The 16,786-nt window shown below is 40.2% G+C and overlaps 2 protein-coding genes across 6 annotated transcripts; one reads left to right on the forward strand and one right to left on the reverse strand.

Annotated features, from left to right (window-relative positions):
• Nucleotides 1–4,127: 4,127 nt before the first annotated feature.
• On the forward strand, nucleotides 4,128–9,144 carry LOC136781092 (LIM homeobox transcription factor 1-beta-like). Its single transcript, XM_066739804.1, has 5 exons — nucleotides 4,128–5,142; nucleotides 5,939–6,358; nucleotides 7,461–7,766; nucleotides 8,036–8,134; nucleotides 8,368–9,144. Exons 1-5 carry the CDS (start codon nucleotides 5,010–5,012, stop codon nucleotides 8,622–8,624), a joined length of 1,215 nt encoding a protein of 404 aa, XP_066595901.1. The 5' UTR covers nucleotides 4,128–5,009; the 3' UTR covers nucleotides 8,625–9,144.
• A 175-nt stretch (nucleotides 9,145–9,319) lies between these two features.
• Nucleotides 9,320–16,693, reverse strand: LOC136781091 (proton-coupled amino acid transporter-like protein CG1139). 5 transcript variants are annotated; one of them, XM_066739801.1, is made up of 11 exons: nucleotides 13,761–13,963; nucleotides 13,017–13,206; nucleotides 12,623–12,738; nucleotides 12,340–12,445; nucleotides 11,997–12,116; nucleotides 11,540–11,812; nucleotides 11,171–11,255; nucleotides 10,817–11,089; nucleotides 10,541–10,719; nucleotides 10,195–10,364; nucleotides 9,320–10,015 (listed from the first exon to the last, which is right to left on the reverse strand). In XM_066739801.1, exons 4-11 carry the CDS (start codon nucleotides 12,402–12,404, stop codon nucleotides 9,771–9,773), a joined length of 1,410 nt encoding a protein of 469 aa, XP_066595898.1. In that variant the 5' UTR covers nucleotides 12,405–12,445; nucleotides 12,623–12,738; nucleotides 13,017–13,206; nucleotides 13,761–13,963; the 3' UTR covers nucleotides 9,320–9,770. The 5 variants fall into 5 exon arrangements, with proteins under 5 accessions (XP_066595898.1, XP_066595897.1, XP_066595896.1 ...); XM_066739800.1 differs by having other exon boundaries at nucleotides 13,017–13,288; XM_066739799.1 differs by lacking the exons at nucleotides 13,017–13,206; nucleotides 13,761–13,963 and adding an exon at nucleotides 13,975–14,248.
• Nucleotides 16,694–16,786: the final 93 nt, after the last annotated feature.

The raw sequence follows: 16,786 nt of genomic DNA on the forward strand, positions 1-16,786 counted from the left end.
CTCTCTCTCCTATATTTATAAAGACAGAACATGCTCGAAGGCAAAACAATTGACATTCAGTTTAGAAGGAAAGTTTCGATCGTCCTCACGGGAGAAAAACAATAAATTGTCGCTGGTGGTATAGTTTCCCATGACTATATTGGACCGCGCGCCGCGAGTGAGAGGAGACGAGCAAGTCACGTGACCTGTGTCAATACGATACACTTTGGCTCCCCTTATTCAATGAAATCACCGAATGCCATAAAATCTACCTAGCCGCGCGACCTTTCATTTGATTTGGCTCGAAACGATAATAACTATTTACAAAGTGACCAAGCTCCTGAAATTGGCAACTCTAGAGAAAATAAGAATTGCTAGCTGCAGGATATTCTCTACTAGTATGGCTGAATGAATAGTATGTCCTGGGAAATCTTCTAGCTCGCTGCGCGTACATTTTTTTCTATACCAACACTATATAATCAATCTTTAAAATTTGTTAATATCGCCAATTGTGTGTTCATTTTCTTACATGATATTTGAATTGTCAGCTTTTGTGTCGAGAAAGAATGTTATATACATATATTGAACAATATAATGTTCAAAGTGGCTCTTTTGAAGAAAGATATGGATGAGCGAACGCGCGCGGGTGCACGAGTCGAGTCGAATTTAAAGTTGATCGGTCCTGTTCCGCTGGTCAGAAGGGAGAGCTAGGTTTCTGCGGACAAGTTGTTTTTATCGCAAAGCCAGTTTGAGGAGTGTATCGACTATATAGATATACGCGTTCTCTCTCTCTCTCTCTCTCTCTCTCTCTCTCTCTCTCTCTCTCTCTCTTCACGCTCGGCTCTATAGCGGGACTTAGGAAATCGTGCAACGAACGACAGACAGACGCGCGACTCCACGCGTGCCGGCACGTGTCCCGATGCTCAAACGTGTGGAAAATCGCCCTTTGAACTTGTGAATTCGTTGTTGATCGCGATCTAACGCTCACCTTTCTTCGGGGTTTATCCCAAGTTTCGACGGAAGTCGTGTGAAAGGATGATGTGAATTCTAAAGTAACGCTAAAGCATTCTAGATTTCAAACGGTTACCAATCACTCTCATACACTCGGGATAAAAGTAATTGGTCCTTCTTCTTCTCGGGAGAAATTTGCATTGGAAACCATGCAGAAAATTGATTAAGACTGCTCTCTCCTTTTATTTAGCTTATAAACGTGTATTGGTAAAGATACTACTTTTTTATAATGTGTTATTGTTTAATGATTATAATATGTTTCACCGATACATGAAAATAACGCTCTTAACATTTCTTTTCTACAGGATCGAGGAAGAATAAAGGCAAACATTTATGTAAAATGAATAAAAGAAAAAAAAAGATGAAAGTAAAAATGCAGGAGAAGTATTAATACGTATATATATAAACATATATATATAGGTGTTTTGGACGATTAAAGAATTAATTAAGACAGGCACGCTGGTATTATGTCTGTAGGTCGAATGCAGTGTCATATTGTGGTTATGGAAGATTAGAGTGGTAAGAAATGGGTTTGTTATCGGGGGTGAGAAGAAGTTTGGCGAAGGGAGGGAAGAGGGGTTGGTTGTATTGGCGCACACAGCGCACATCGACACAACTGCTTTTCAATCGCCCGACGCGACGCGACGCGACGGCCGGTCGTCGCGTCGAGAACGTGCATGGGCATCGAGCTTTTAGGGTTCTTCCTGGTTGATGCTATACCGCTTCCTTTCCTCCGTACATTCACCGGCTCGTTTCGTGGAGGATACGTCGGTGCGACGGGTGCGACTAGCCGAGCCGATTGCCGAGCGAGCTAGCGCCGCATTCCTCGCAAAGTAGTCATCGTGCATTCCTGGGACGCAATCGCGAATCTCCCTAGGGCCGCACCCTCGTTAACAAATATGTGTGCTCTCGAACCTTACCTAACATCCATATAGACGCGTCTATGCCTTTATTGCTGTTTATATATATACGAATATATATTGCTTATATCAGAGTTATTTCTTCATCTTTCACACCTCAACCCCAAGAAGATGACTAAAAATAACGCTTTCATCCAGGCAAAAGCTATTTGAATCGTCAGCTTATTAGAATTTCAATCGATGCCCACCCCCGAATGCGTGACCAAAGGGTGCTTAAAGATCCGTGCCCGATGCACCCCATACGTCCTACAAAACAGAGTTGAAGCTATAATTACACGGATGGCGTTAGTGTCACATCTCGAACAATGGGATCAGTGGGGAGGCGATCGGTCGGGATGCATGCACCTGCAAGAAATCATATATCATTCTCCCTTTCAGCCTCCACATACATATAGGCACATATATATGCGCACACACCGGATAAAACACTCCGCGATACATGCAAGCTGTACCGCAACGTACGTGCAGGTTCTCTCGATCCTACCGGATTGAAATTTTAAAGAGACTCGCGCCACATGACCACTATTTAATTTAACTCTTGAAAAAAATGCCTCTTTGGTATATAAGATTTGTATATATATATATATAACAATTAATAGAGCGCAATGCACGTTACACGTACGCATGCGGATATTATTGGAGAAAATCGGAGGAAAAGCGACGTATGTCGACTGTCCGGTCCGATTAAGAATCCAGACGGGATAATCAGGCATGACCAAAAGGCCATGACGAAATAGTTGGTGTGTGCGGCTGCTGGCTAAAGGCGAGTGTGTAGGTGCACCCCCCGTCGTCCCGTGTTCGCTCGCTCTCGCGCACGTGCTCGATGCTACGGCTGGGGCTATATACTACTTTATAGGTGGTATAGATACAGAGGAGAGGGAGGGGTAGGGGGAGGCCCCCGGTGCGCGAAAAATACTTTGCATCGGCGTCACGTCACCTCGATCTCCCTTTTGTACGTACGACACACATATCCATCGGATCGGAGTTTTACACAGCCAACTAGGCGTATCATTGCATGGGGTAATGGGGTACGCGCAGGCCAATGATATACGCTCTCGCTCGACTCGTCCGTCGACGTTCGAGGAAGAGAATGGGGCAAAAAGTGAGGGGTGAGGATACGGGGGGTGATAGTGGTGGCGCGGATCAGAGAATAAGGACCAACGCGGCGCGCCCATGCAGAGACAAAGAACTTTATAGGCTTTTATTTGGCAAACATCGTTCGCGGACAAAGCATTGATTCTCGCGTGTATATTTACAGCCCCCTCCTGCAACTTATTGGCAACTTGGCAATAACTTGTCCACCAAGCTTCTCTTGCGCGATCGCACGAAAATACACTTTTACTCCTCCTAGGACCTATAGGACTGATTCGATGCGCTAATACCTCCTCTCGTTGTTTACTTTCTTTCATTTCATTCACCCTGCTGCAGCACCATATGGGACCTGGGAGGACTACTCGAGGTGAGTATTGAAATGGACCGTTTATAACTTGATTGGACCGGCGCGGCGGCGCGGCAAGACGATATAGTCGCGCGAGTGTGCCATTTCGGTCAAATAAATTGTCAATATACGTCCATCCTGGTGCTTCTTTTTCGGTATGTAAGTATGTCGTTTGAAAAAAAAAATCAAGGGCGAAGAATATTCGACAGATTTCTCTAGGACGACGCAGCACGTGTACATATATATATATATATATATATATATATATATATACGCATCTTTATTATATTTAAGGAAAACTTGGCGAGTAGATGAGTTTCCACATTGCAGAGGTATGATATACTCGACTCGTGTGTATATGCATATGCATGTATATCTATATGAATTTCTGGCTGGAGAGAGAGCAGAGTATCAAGTGTAGAATGGAAAATGTGGAAAATGGAAAATTGTTAAGAGGGGCGATGGAAGGAAGAGAGAGAGGGTGCATGATGCATAGAGCGCGTAGCAGCTAGAGTAAACGATAAAGGGTTATATAGGCAGGCAGGCAGGCAGGCAGGGAGGCCGAGTGACTTTGGAATATTGATCCCGGCATAGGGAGATCGGCTTTGGGCACCACTGCAGGGAGCGGAGGAGTCGCGGGGTCGCGCGCGCGCGTGCGTGCTCGGGGGTGAGTACGCGCAGGGCGGTTCTCCATGGGCAACCAATGAAATTGCGAGCGAGCCAGCAAGAGACGTGGTTGTTGGCGTTGGGGGTCCGCCTCCCCGTATCCAGGAGCGACCACGACCACGACCACGACAACGACGGCAACGACGACGACGGCTACGACGGCTACGACGGCAACGACGACGACGACGGTCTCCGATATCACATCGGCAGCCTCGGCTCTCAGGCTTCCCCCGTGTAGAGGGGGTGGGACGGGACATCGTGTCCGTGGGGGATGATTTTCACTGTCGATGCGGCCAGAGAGAGAGACTCTTGTCAAAAAAGTTCGGGAGGTCGGCTCGTTGATACGTCGACCGAGTGTGCGCTCTCTCCCTTTTAGACCTATCTATATAATACATATGCACGTATATGTGTGTGTGTAGATCCACGGAAAGAGCAGAGGGAGTGATAAAGTGTGAAATTATTGTGAGAAAAATTGGAAGAAGAGTAGAAGGGTTTGGCTGGGGTGAGATAGTGTGCCGCCCCGACGCGATTCAGAACCCAGCTCCTGCAATAACGATACCGTGCATGTACAATGTGTGAGAATCTTGGATCGAGTAAAGGTGAATTTGGAGATTGGTCGATGATCGCCCATTCACGATGACGGTACTCTCCTAGTCGTTGTGTTTCGCGCCTCCCGCGAAGACTGTCATCGTCGCGACACGAATAAAATATGTACGGTACCCCGTACGCACCAGTCCATCCAATAAAACGATCCTTCTTCGCGCAGTGCTTATATAGTGCAGTTCTAGTATATAGCGTAATTTAAATTCTACTTCAGTGTCAAGACGAGAAGCATTCTTTCTTCCCTCTAAAAAATATCATCGCATCATGGTAGCTGGTCTCTGACAGTTGCACATATAATTGTCTCTGCTTCTGGGTTAATCGAGCCTATCATTCGAGGATCTTCGTACATTCGTGAATTCGTGGGAGAAAAGGACGTAGAACGAAGAGACGCCATGCTGGAATTTTATCCTCCAGTACCGGGCACTCTGAGTCGACAAGTGTCTTCGACCGAATCGGCCCAACATATTACACCGGCCTCGGCAATACCTTTTCGACCACGAGCGTCAGCCGATAACAATAACGCAGGTGATTTTCTATAAATAATTACATTCACACACCGGTTGAAACAATAACCTCGAGCGTAAACGCGCGAATACACTTAATGTTTCTTTCTTTTCCTCTCTCTCTCTCTCTCTCGTATTCCTTCAAATCGTTCTCCTTCTCGCTCTACCCCAAATCTGTTGGGAAAATATTAGAATACGCTGCACCCCTGACAACACGCATACGTCTATTGCAATTCTATACCTATATATATATATATATATATATGTATGCGCGGCGCGTATACCTACAGTGCAATTTCTCTTTTAACGCGAAGAGTGATCTGTCGAGGCACAGAAATTTCTCACAGCTCTATTCGAATGGGCTGCAATAAAATCCTTATAACGTTATTTATTTTGGCATGGAGATCGATCTCTGTGTGAGTTTCGACTCTCGAGACATCTATATGCATAGTGTATCACCTAGCCTATAACACATATTATATATGAGAAAAAAAGTAGAGTCGAAGGAAACGATTCGACGTAAATATATATATATATATATATATATATAATTGTAGAACAAAATATATTTTTTACTTGCTTTTAACAACAAATACTCCATTATACGCGGGATGACATGAAATTTGATTCGGATAATATCGAGAAAGCTATAAATGTCTGCAAGTAAAATAAACTATATCATAGCTAATATTGAGGGAGAGATTTAATTGATTGGAATACTGTTTGAGAGGAAAGCATGGGGTTTGCATTGGGATATAAAAATAAAGGATGATAAAGGAGAGGAGAGAATGAAGAAATTTGTTGTGTGTGATTGACAGAGCCGTCGGTCTCGGTGAAAACGGAATCGGGCCTTCTGGATGCGATATGCGCTGGTTGCGGTCGCACAATTATCGACAGATATCTCATGAGAGTGGCCGAGCGTAGCTATCACGAAGAATGTTTATCGTGCGCAGTGTGTGCGGCACCTTTATCAGTGTCCTGCTTCACTCGGGACCTCAAGCTCTACTGTCGTTCCGATTACGATCGGATTTTCGGCGTTAAATGCGCTCGATGCATGGAGAAGATAAGTTGCTCGGACCTGGTGATGCGTGCCGGTGGTCTCATTTTCCACGTGGAGTGCTTTGCTTGCTACATGTGCGGTCAGCCACTGCCAAGAGGAGCCCAATTTATCCTGCGACAAGGCCAACCGATTTGCAGGAGAGATTTTGAGCACGAGTATTATATCAATAGTCCCCAAGGTTCGTTTACACAATTATCACTAGCTGTAAATATATGTAATTGTGCGTGTGCGTGTGTACGTGTGTGCATGTGCGTTTGCGTATGTACGTGTGTTCATGTGCGTATACGCATTCAAGCGACAGAGTGCAAAGAGGGACTGGCGTAAAAAATTCATATAATTCGAGAAAATTGATTCTACTGGAACACAGAGGCTGTTCTAAAAATAAAAGCAACTGTTTCTTGCAGAATTTTTCATATACCAACCCTCCCCCCCTGAATATCTCAATTGCACAACTATTTTATCACCTTAGACTTTTCTCCTCTTTTTTTTCGTTTGTTTGTGGATTTTTTTTTGCAAATTTGTAATTATGACGAACCTTTTTACATATAACCGTACATCTTTTCTCGTCTTTGGTCTTTAACAAACTGCTCACCATCATCCCCTCTCGTTTATGTATGATGGATGATTGAATCTCGCGTGTTACGTTCGACCTCTCGCGATCGAAAAAAGAAATTTCTATTGTTTGAGAGTCTTTTCGAAATAAATAAACTCGTTAAGCAAGCATTGTCTCGCTCAACAGTATTGTACATACCTTGTTGCATTGTTCACAGGTTGTACAAGAAATCTTAAGTCATCCAAAGTAAAAAGCTAGAGGATTTTCGAAACAAACTCTCGACACGGCTGTCTCTTTAAAGGTAGGCTCTCTCACACATGGTCTCGGACAGAAAGGAAACCAAAAAATTACCACCCATTTCGGATCCTCCCTTATTTCTTCTTCAGCGTTGATCGATATACCAATGTGGCTCCATATTCCTCTCTCTCTCTCTCTCCCTCACATGCCAGGCGACAAAGAAAATTCAATGTAATATATATATATAGTGTTACAACGAGAAACACGAGAGAAAATTAAGAGTTTAGCTAGATCCTATATACGCACAGCATCCATGTGTTTTTCAAAAGATTCTCGCGCGAGACGATCAAACGTCGAAACCGATAGTATTCAGACTGAATTGGAGAGCAGTTTGTTAAAATGACACATTTTTTAATAATTGTATAGTTGAAGCGAATAGTAAAGGGGATTGGTATCTTTTTGTAGATATTAAGCGATGGCCTTTTTTCAGACGACGATTTGCTGGACGAAAATCGTCCTCGCGATGGTCGTCGCGGGCCCAAGAGACCTCGCACTATATTGACGTCGGCCCAGAGACGTCAGTTCAAAGCATCCTTCGAGGTGTCCCCAAAGCCGTGCAGAAAGGTGCGAGAGGCCCTTGCCAAGGACACTGGCCTTAGTGTGCGAGTTGTGCAGGTGTGGTTTCAAAACCAACGTGCAAAAATGAAGAAGCTGCAGAGGAAAGCCAAGACGGAGCCAGGATCTGACAAGGAGCCCAAAGAGGAACGTAGAGCCGAGAGTCCCCACAGTGATCACAGTGAGATGCTATATATATATATATATATATAAATATATATATTTCTCTATTACAATTGTTATAATATAGAACGTATAATAATCTAGTGCAGCTTATATAGATGGAGATGGAATTTTAGCGAACACTGGTTACTGGGGTATATCTGGAATATTAATTATTTATATAGTCGTTGCGATGCAGTGTGTGTATAGATGGATGATTATGAAAACCGTCTACTATTGAGAGAATCTTGTGCGAGATACATGCCAATCGTTTAATTTCGTTCACAGGTCATTATTTGAACGTCCTGAACATGCGCGATGGGGAATCTTCTAGCTTTCCCTCGGCCACTCAACCACTCAACCCCAATAACCCGTATTCGCCCGACGGTAAGTTTTTCCGTTTTCCGCGCATCCACTATCGCTGCAATGTTATTCGCAAACGCGATCTCTCTCTCTCTCTCTCTCTCTCTCTCTCTCTCTCTCTCTCTCTCTCTCTTTCTATATATATTAACATATAATAAAATTACAAACAAGTAATAGAGAATTATTTGATATACCATGCATACATCATATATATGTATGTATGCATGTATGTATAATTAATTGGGGCTGAATTACAGATGCTTATCCCGGTCATTCCGGCGAGAGTTTCTGCAGCAGCGATCTGTCATTGGATGGTACCGAAGCAGGCTTCGACATAGGTGAAAACGAAGGGGCTGGAGCAGATGGGAGTCATCAAGGTGGATCACACTCCCATCATGGTCAAACGACACACGAAACGCCATCGCTGTCGCAAAGTCTACACGCTGCTATTCACAATCCGATCGATAAACTATTTATGATGCAAAGCAGCTACTTTAGCAGCGATCATGCGTAATCGCTATTTATCATTTATACACCGTCGTAATGCTTTTTCGTGATATTCTCTACTTTGCTGCATTTGCGCCGAAACCCACATGCACAACCCGCGATTCTCGGTGTGGACTGGCCAAATCTCTCGATTCGATCTAGCTATATTTACGTATTTTCTTTACTCAATGTCTCGTTGGTATGTGTTTTGAGAAAACTTTGTGCTATACATATATATTACATATATACGCTATATGCGCGTACAAGTTTAATTTGTAACGTTGAGACACACGGTCTCCCAAAGTTTCAGTGTGAATTATTATATTATTAGTTATTTGAATAATATTCAGAGCTCGATTCAATACGACTATATATATATATATATATATATATACCTTTCGTTCAATAAAATACCAAGCCTTGCGCGTGGCATGGTCTATAAGATATTTTTCGTTTCCTAACACGGCACTTTACTTTCTTAGCGCGTATGTCTATCGTATTATTGCCTGATATATAAAGTATATTAATATAAATTAATAAATTAATGAGTAAACGATGCGATTAATTGAAGAGAGTTGAAACGAAACGTCTCTGTCCCTTTTATTCGTTCATCATAATACGTTCTCTCGGCGATTATAATATATAATTTTGCAGGTTAGTTGGTCATGTTTCTTTGGTTTTTTTGTTTGTTTTTTTAATAAAATTTACTTTATTTTATTAGTACAAATATAACAAGAGAATCGCTTAACAAATTGACGACTAATTATTTTAATTGGATATAAGTATATGTTATAGTACCTATATAATAGTATACTTTCTTTAGTGCTCTGCTTATCCCCCTGCTGATATTTATAGATATTATACCTATTCTCTCATTTTACCAAATAGGCTGTCCCTCGAAAGGCTTTAGAGTTTTTGAGATTTCTCTGCATGCCAGACACCATTATTGCTTCCTCCAAGAGCAAGCTTCTCTCTTCGATCACAGATAATTCAGATTTCAATCTCAGTTATAAAATGAGTAAGATTCGGTAAGATTCTAGCAAGCGCCACTAAATCTCTCTGAATTCAGAAGCGTATGCATATGCCCTCCTGCACAACTAAGAGGTTATTCCTTCGTTCTATTATTAATCAACTATATATAATACATATCTCCTTGGCTATCCTATAAACTTATTCATTTGAACGAATTGACTATATCGACAACGGTAACGTACGTCCCAACAACCAGACCAACGATGCCGAAAACTATTAAAAGCAGGTTCTTTATCAGCATGATTTTCCAAGGCTGTGATTTTCTATCGGGCCAATCGACGCATATCTCGATGATTGCTGGAAAAGCTATACCCAGTGCTGAGAGGCAGAAAGCTCCGAATAGAGATATGAAGAGGCCCAATCTTGGTATGGCAACTGCCAGAACCCCTGTGACACACACACACCCACATACGTGTTATATATATTTATTTATCTGTATAAATTAAGTATGTTTATAATTGAGGAATAAGGTATAAGAGCGCTGGTTGAATCTCGCTCAAATAAGAGTAGACACGCACATGCACATGTGCACATATATAAACATATAGATATATGTATAGACTTACAGGTTGCCAAAGTAACGACCGTTCGACAAACATACTCCCAAAACAATTTCCTTCTCTGTATGCGATGATCTAGATACGTAGTCCATATAATCTCGACCGGGACGTATCCTTGCAAAGCGTACGTTATGAAAATTGCCACAGCGAACATTATCTTGATGCTCTGCGCCATTCTGTAAATTAAATTGTACAAATGATTGTATAGGGGCTAGGGAAATATGGTATTTTGGAGGAGAGCTTGTGAAATATTAGGCCATATCGCACACATCGTCCTCCCGACAATTATCATTCCAATTACTGCGCATGAGGGATGAAGATCGATGTGAGGAATGGGATTGCGATAACTTACGGCTGATCACTGGGCAAGTTGAAAGTGACACTTCCATCAGCAGCCGCACCGTATTTTATGTATCCAAAGAAACCCATTAAAATGTACAAAATAACAATGACAGTCATGCCAATATTGAGTACACCACAGTAGCCCCCGAAATATTGCGGCGTTTTCATATTATTCTCTAGGGCTATGATCTGCGATGGAAGAGATTTTTTTTTTGTCAGATCATTTTTAAGCTCCAACTTGTCGGAATAAAAGTTAATTATAATGGAGAATAATAATAATAATCACCACTCCGACAGCTTCCAGTGCGAAGAGAGTTGTTCCAAAGTATAAGGAGAAATTTCTCGCAGTGCCAAACATCTCTCTCTCGCTGATCGGTGGTAGATCGTCAAACATATACACCAGGATCATGGCAAGACCGACGAAAGTGATGAGATTGGCCAGTGTCGAGAAAGGCGCGAGTAGCTTTAAATTTCTGATATAATTGATCAAGACCAAAGGAAGCAATAGAATTGCCATATGAACCTCGATATCCAACGGTGTCCAGTATTGATCGGCTACCTGAACGCATAAATATACATTTACATATCTCTATATTACTGATGTATATATATATATAATATATATTCTTTACAATCATGCCTGTTTTATATTCGAAGCTACGAAAACGATATAAACGCAGCAGATTCCAAGTTGATACGTTATCATGAATCCGTCTACGATTGCACTGCAAGAAAAAAAAATAGCAATGAAGAGAAATTAAAAATCTATGTAGATTTTACGTATGATGCGTATAGAGTGAGAAATATTTATTCGTCTATGAAGAGTAAACAGTTTTATTGGAAGGATAATGAATAAATTTAACCATCTGATAAATCATAATAATTGTGTACAGGTGCGTAATAGATGGAATTCTTCGTGTTTCGCTATAGACACGTGGATAAATTTATTCATGTATGTATATCGTAATAAAAATGTTTACTGGCTACAAAGGGTTGCTCGAGTACATACGGGGCGGCTGAAGCGAACCATCTTATGGACGTAGGTCCCTGTTCCAGTGCGTACTTCATGCTGTCTGGATAGCTCAAGATAGGAACTCTCAACCGTTTGCACAAGCGATATTGAGCCTTTACCAATACGTGAAGGCAGTAAGTGCACAAAGCTCCGATTAAAACTGTCGCAACGACACCAGTGACCAGTCCACTGTTGCAAAATGCATTTGGCATTGCTAGGATACCAGTACCGAGACTTCCCTTTAATATGTGAACCAGCGTCTCCGCGTTTCTAAAAATTTCAATAATATATATACATATATGTATATATATATATATATATATATATATATATATTGTAATCATTAGTGGCTTAATTTTTTTTTTTTGCGAAAAATGTCTCGCTCGCGATCAAGAAAGCGAGCGAGAGAGTGTGAGTTTTTATCGAATTGCATTGCATGCATGGATCAACTGACGAGGTTGGATTTGGTCGATTGCGATGCTTGTGAGGATCGTAAGGCTCTTGCGACTCCGACGTAGACAAGGCTGCACCTTCGCTCTGACTCTGCTCGATGTTGGCATTATCGTTCATCTTTCTGAAATAATATAGATGCTCCCTTAAGAATCTTTCATTTACTCGGCCGCTGGTCTATTATGTATATTTAAGTATTGGCCGACGTGTCCAAGGAAAAATTAAGGTATATATATATATATATATATATATATATATACTATATCCTATAGCTTCTTTTTCCTCGTCCACCCCTTAATTCCTTCGGACTTTTCACATGCACGTATATGCATGTATATATACTATACTTGAAACGCTCCGTATCCTGGTCGATCAGCTGCATGCTTATAGCTTCTCCTTTTTTCTCCTCCATTTTTAATCCTCGGAATATCTCGTATATCCCTCGTTGATTCTCTACAGCGAAAAAAACACGATTCTTATACCGAGCGAATTGCGATAATTGGCCGCTCTACTCGACCGCCCGCCCTCCAAGCCTCTATATATATGCGCGTACGTACATCTATATCTATCTCTACCTATATCTACACGTATATTTTTATTTCTTCCAAGCCATACACACTATATGCTTACCACGAGACTCGAAATTCTGCAATTACGCCCAAGGTTCGAAGGATTTTTTAACAATCTCTAGAAGCAGCGCAAATTCGAGGATCCAGATTACAGTGGAGGATAGAGTGGAATTTGATCTGTAACCAATTTTCGTCCCTCGTCTGAAAGAGTCTCTATAGGATCTATAGGAGAGATCTATTCGCATGGTGTGACCTTCCATTGAAATGTACAATTACCGTATAGAACGGATCGTTTAAATATAATAATAATCAATCGCTTAATTCTTACTTCCTCTGGCGGTAAATCAGGGGATCAGAGAGAGAGAGAGAGAGAGAGAGAGAGAGAGAGAGAGAGAGAGCCTCGCTCTCGGTCACATGGAGAGCCGAAACAATGTCAGTGAAATATATTTACGCACCTTTACTAATAATAGGCAAGGGAAAACTTATCCCGCTTGACAGACCGACTCCGCTCCTCCGACAGGTACTATTTTAGTATATGTATCCACGCGCACGTACATGTACCACCATTTCCTCTTTTTCTTATACTTGCGTCAAAATGTTCCGTCAGCCATATGCACGTACACACTCTTTTCTCCTCTTCCCTTTCTTCTCTCAAGTAAAAATAATAATTAGCCTCGCGCGCTCTTGAGCCCTCTCGGTATTGTAGGCTCTTCGCGCGCCAACTTTTCTAGAGAAAAATCAAACTCTTGTGCAAGAGAGTGCTGCCAGTCAATTATATTAAATACCGTAAGTTAAGCCATGCAACGTATATATATATTGCTTGTATGTACACAGGAATTGAAGAAGAAAACTTGCGATAATTGAATCGTTTATCCGATTCAATTGAGATGACACTGTTTCAACGAGTTCGCGCGATGTAAAGTGAAAATTCAAGCAGTGCCTCGTGTACTGCAATCAACGGACAAGAACCATTAAAGATAGTTTATAGGACACCAAAATGAGGGCCTTGGACTAATAACCATCTATGAGCTTTCTTTTATCTGAGCTCACGTCCATGTAACATTCTTATCTAGCTTGCAATTTCTCAAATTCATGCTTTAAAGTAGTATTTTTTACACAACCATCCAACTGTACTTATTTTCTTCAATGGCAAACGTTCTCGCGCGATATATAAAAAATTAAAGGGTTAATTAACTTACCAGATCAAGTATACTTGATTGATATACGCCTACCCCTATACTCGTGTCTATTTTCCTTCTCTCTCTCTCTCTCTCTCTCTCTCACACCAACACACACACCTCCCGCGGACGTTTTATTGCAATTAGTCTATTTAATAAATTATTACGAGCATTCTGTGATACGATCACAAGCCAGCTACTCTTTAAGCAGTAGAGTTAAAAGATCGAAACATACCTCGCGACTGCTCTGCGCGTGTCGACTCAAGCTACGTACACTTTAATTTCCAACGAGGTACTTGCTCTGTTCAGGCATCACGTGACGAGTCAACTAGACTACTAGCATCTCCCAACTTCTACGCGCTCGTCATAAATTTTGCCAAGCAGAGATTTAGCAGCCGAGTAAGGAATTCCTCTTCTCGTTTTCTATAGCCTATACACAATGCACAGCGAGGTACTCTATATATATATATTAGGGTGGTCGTTAAAAAAAAATTTTTTGACGGATCCCCAAAAACCACTAGTATTTGATGAGAAACTAGAGTGGTTGAAACCTGTGGCCTGACAAATGATGGAAACACGAGCCTCATTGCGATCAAATATAATTTTTGAAGAATTTTACAGTTTTTCGCTGATAACTCATTAAATATTCGATTCTATGAAAAGATGCATATAACCTTTTCTCTGCAGAATTAAATTCTACATAATAAAGGTTCTATACATTTTTTTTCTAGAATGCATACTAATCGAGATATTTCTGAAAAATCGATCCTCTTGTTCGTTTATACACATTATATTGATATGTTTATATGAATAATTATTTTTAGTTTACCGTACAATTAACATATTTTATTAAATTAAGAGAAATAAAATGTGTAACTACAAGGAAATAAGAATAACTACTCATATGAGCATATGTCAATATAATGTGTATAAACGAAAAAGAGGATCGATTTTTCAGCAATATCTCCATTAGTATGCATTCTAGAAGAAAAATGTATAGAACCTTTATTATGTAGAATTTAATTCTGCAGAGAAAAGGTTATATGCTTCTTTTCATAGAATCGAATATTTAATGAGTTATCAGCGAAAAACTGTAAAATTCTTCGAAAATTATATTTGATCGCAATGAGGCACGTGTTTCCATCATTTGTCAGGCCGCAGGTTTCAACCACTGTAGTTTCTCATCAAATACTAGTGTTTTTTAAGGATCCGTCAAAAAAATTTTTTTTAACGACCACCCTAATATATATATATATATATCCATGTTATTTTTTACCTTGTGTGCCTGCAGATATTACTATCGAAAAAAAGAAATATTAATTTGGTAGCAACATATGACTTGTGTTAAAATATTAACGTTTCATTATATATAGGAGAAAAACAAACTATTTGTATAATAGCAAAAGATCACAGCAGCACAGTACGAGTTAATAGTTTAATTCTTATATACTCTCTTTGTGTATTTTTCTCTTTAGCAATTTATCAAAGCAAAAGCTCTATACATGTACATATATATACACATTGTTCTGCTTTAATTATAAGCATTCTATCGTCAAATGACAAAGTACTTGGACGTTCCAACTATTAAAGCTATTAGGTCAACGGCTAATTGTAAAATCTATGCGTTATATCAAGCGAATCAGCTGCCAAAGTGCATCTAAGCATAATTCTATATACACTGATAATATGTTGGAGCTTTTGCATTGTTTGTTACAAGTTACTTTTTATTATTCTCTAATTAATTGAAGATTTTTGTTCTTTTCATATATAAAGTACTGCGTGTATTAAATTAATTAATTAATTTCTATTCACTACCATTCGGATTAGTCTTAGAAAATTATTTGCCTGCACCTACGAAAATTGTTGGAAAGGTTTGGAGAGTGGTTAAATAAATCTATGACTATTAATGAGAAATAAAAATATTTATTTAACATTTTTTCTTTTGCTTTTTTTTTCTACAAAATTTACTCATTTTTATTTCTATTCTTTCATAGTTTTATTCAGAACTTACTTTAAGTTGAGAATGATTTAGTCGAAAAGTCGATAAAGGGAGAAAGGAAATTTTGTTGTTCGGGGAAAGAGGAGCTGGACTGTTTGGTAGGTAAGTTAGGAATAAAGCCTATCGATTCGAGCTTGACGAGCTTGACGAGCTTGCTCGCGAATGGTCTGCTGAGTTGCAGCTGCACGACACACTTCTTTGGAGAGGGATATTAAGAAAAACAAAAATCACAAGCCTACAAAATTCACATATTGCCAATATAATATATATATTCATTCTAATAAAAAGGAGAACAAGCTTAATAATAGCTGTTTAATCGGTCCACGAAATGGACAAGTAGCAGCAATTATGTTACAAGAATTGTTATACAATGGCCTTGCTGCATGATTTGATTGTATTATTTGCATATCTCTATTGCTCTTCTCAAGCAGATCAACTGCACAAATGATGTGACTGTATTTTATGCATGTGCACACATATACTATATTGGTAACGTGTGTGCTACGAATATTAGTTGTAAATTGTGATCAATCAAGCCTTCTATAAAAGTGCACAGTATGCTATTCGTAACTTACGTTTCGCATTACCTTCGCAGTCATAAAGTACGATGAACTTTTCGAAAGTACGTAGTGTTACACTTGCACAAAACTAGTACTAAGCCACAGAGGGTTAAAAAATCAGTTGATTCAAAGCATGCGAATTAATTAACCACATGAGCATTAAACGTTAATCGTTCCAAGGGTAGTAGAATTTACTGCATTGTCCTTAAGTATCGAGATTTTTCGTTTCGATTTGTCAAAAATCCTTACAATTATTCCATGATCCGAATCAAAGCTTTCCTGCTGCTGCTTCTGCTTCTGTTTCCCTTACCCGCCTTACCCTTTGCCACCCTTTACGGTACGAAACGAGAGATCGGGAAATCTGAGCCTAGTCCTCTCTGCTATGGTCTTGCTCCACTTACACTGACTGCTGCTGACATCTAACGGTGCCTCTACTCAATTTCTACAAAGGGTGAATATAATAAGCTTGCGCGACGACCAATATTCTC

Source organism: Prorops nasuta, unplaced genomic scaffold, assembly GCF_024137725.1.
Source record: "Prorops nasuta isolate Cenicafe-Biocafe unplaced genomic scaffold, Cenicafe_Pnas_1.2 PNAS00021, whole genome shotgun sequence".
Classification (NCBI taxonomy): domain Eukaryota; kingdom Metazoa; phylum Arthropoda; class Insecta; order Hymenoptera; family Bethylidae; genus Prorops; species Prorops nasuta.

Bases quoted from the DNA above. Each gene is read 5' to 3' on its own strand.
- LOC136781091 (XM_066739803.1), bottom strand. From the start codon at position 12,404: ATGGAGGAGAAAAAAGGAGAAGCTATAAGCATGCAGCTGATCGACCAG. The intron at 12,117-12,339 runs GTATAGTATATA...ATATTATTTCAG, and splicing joins CAGGATACGGAGCGTTTCAA to AAAGATGAACGATAATGCCA. The intron at 10,365-10,540 runs GTAAGTTATCGC...TTTAATTTACAG, and splicing joins AACTTGCCCAGTGATCAGCC to AATGGCGCAGAGCATCAAGA.
- LOC136781092 (XM_066739804.1), top strand. From the start codon at position 5,010: ATGCTGGAATTTTATCCTCCAGTACCGGGCACTCTGAGTCGACAAGTG. The intron at 7,767-8,035 runs GTGAGATGCTAT...TTTCGTTCACAG, and splicing joins GAGTCCCCACAGTGATCACA to GTCATTATTTGAACGTCCTG. The intron at 8,135-8,367 runs GTAAGTTTTTCC...GCTGAATTACAG, and splicing joins TAACCCGTATTCGCCCGACG to ATGCTTATCCCGGTCATTCC.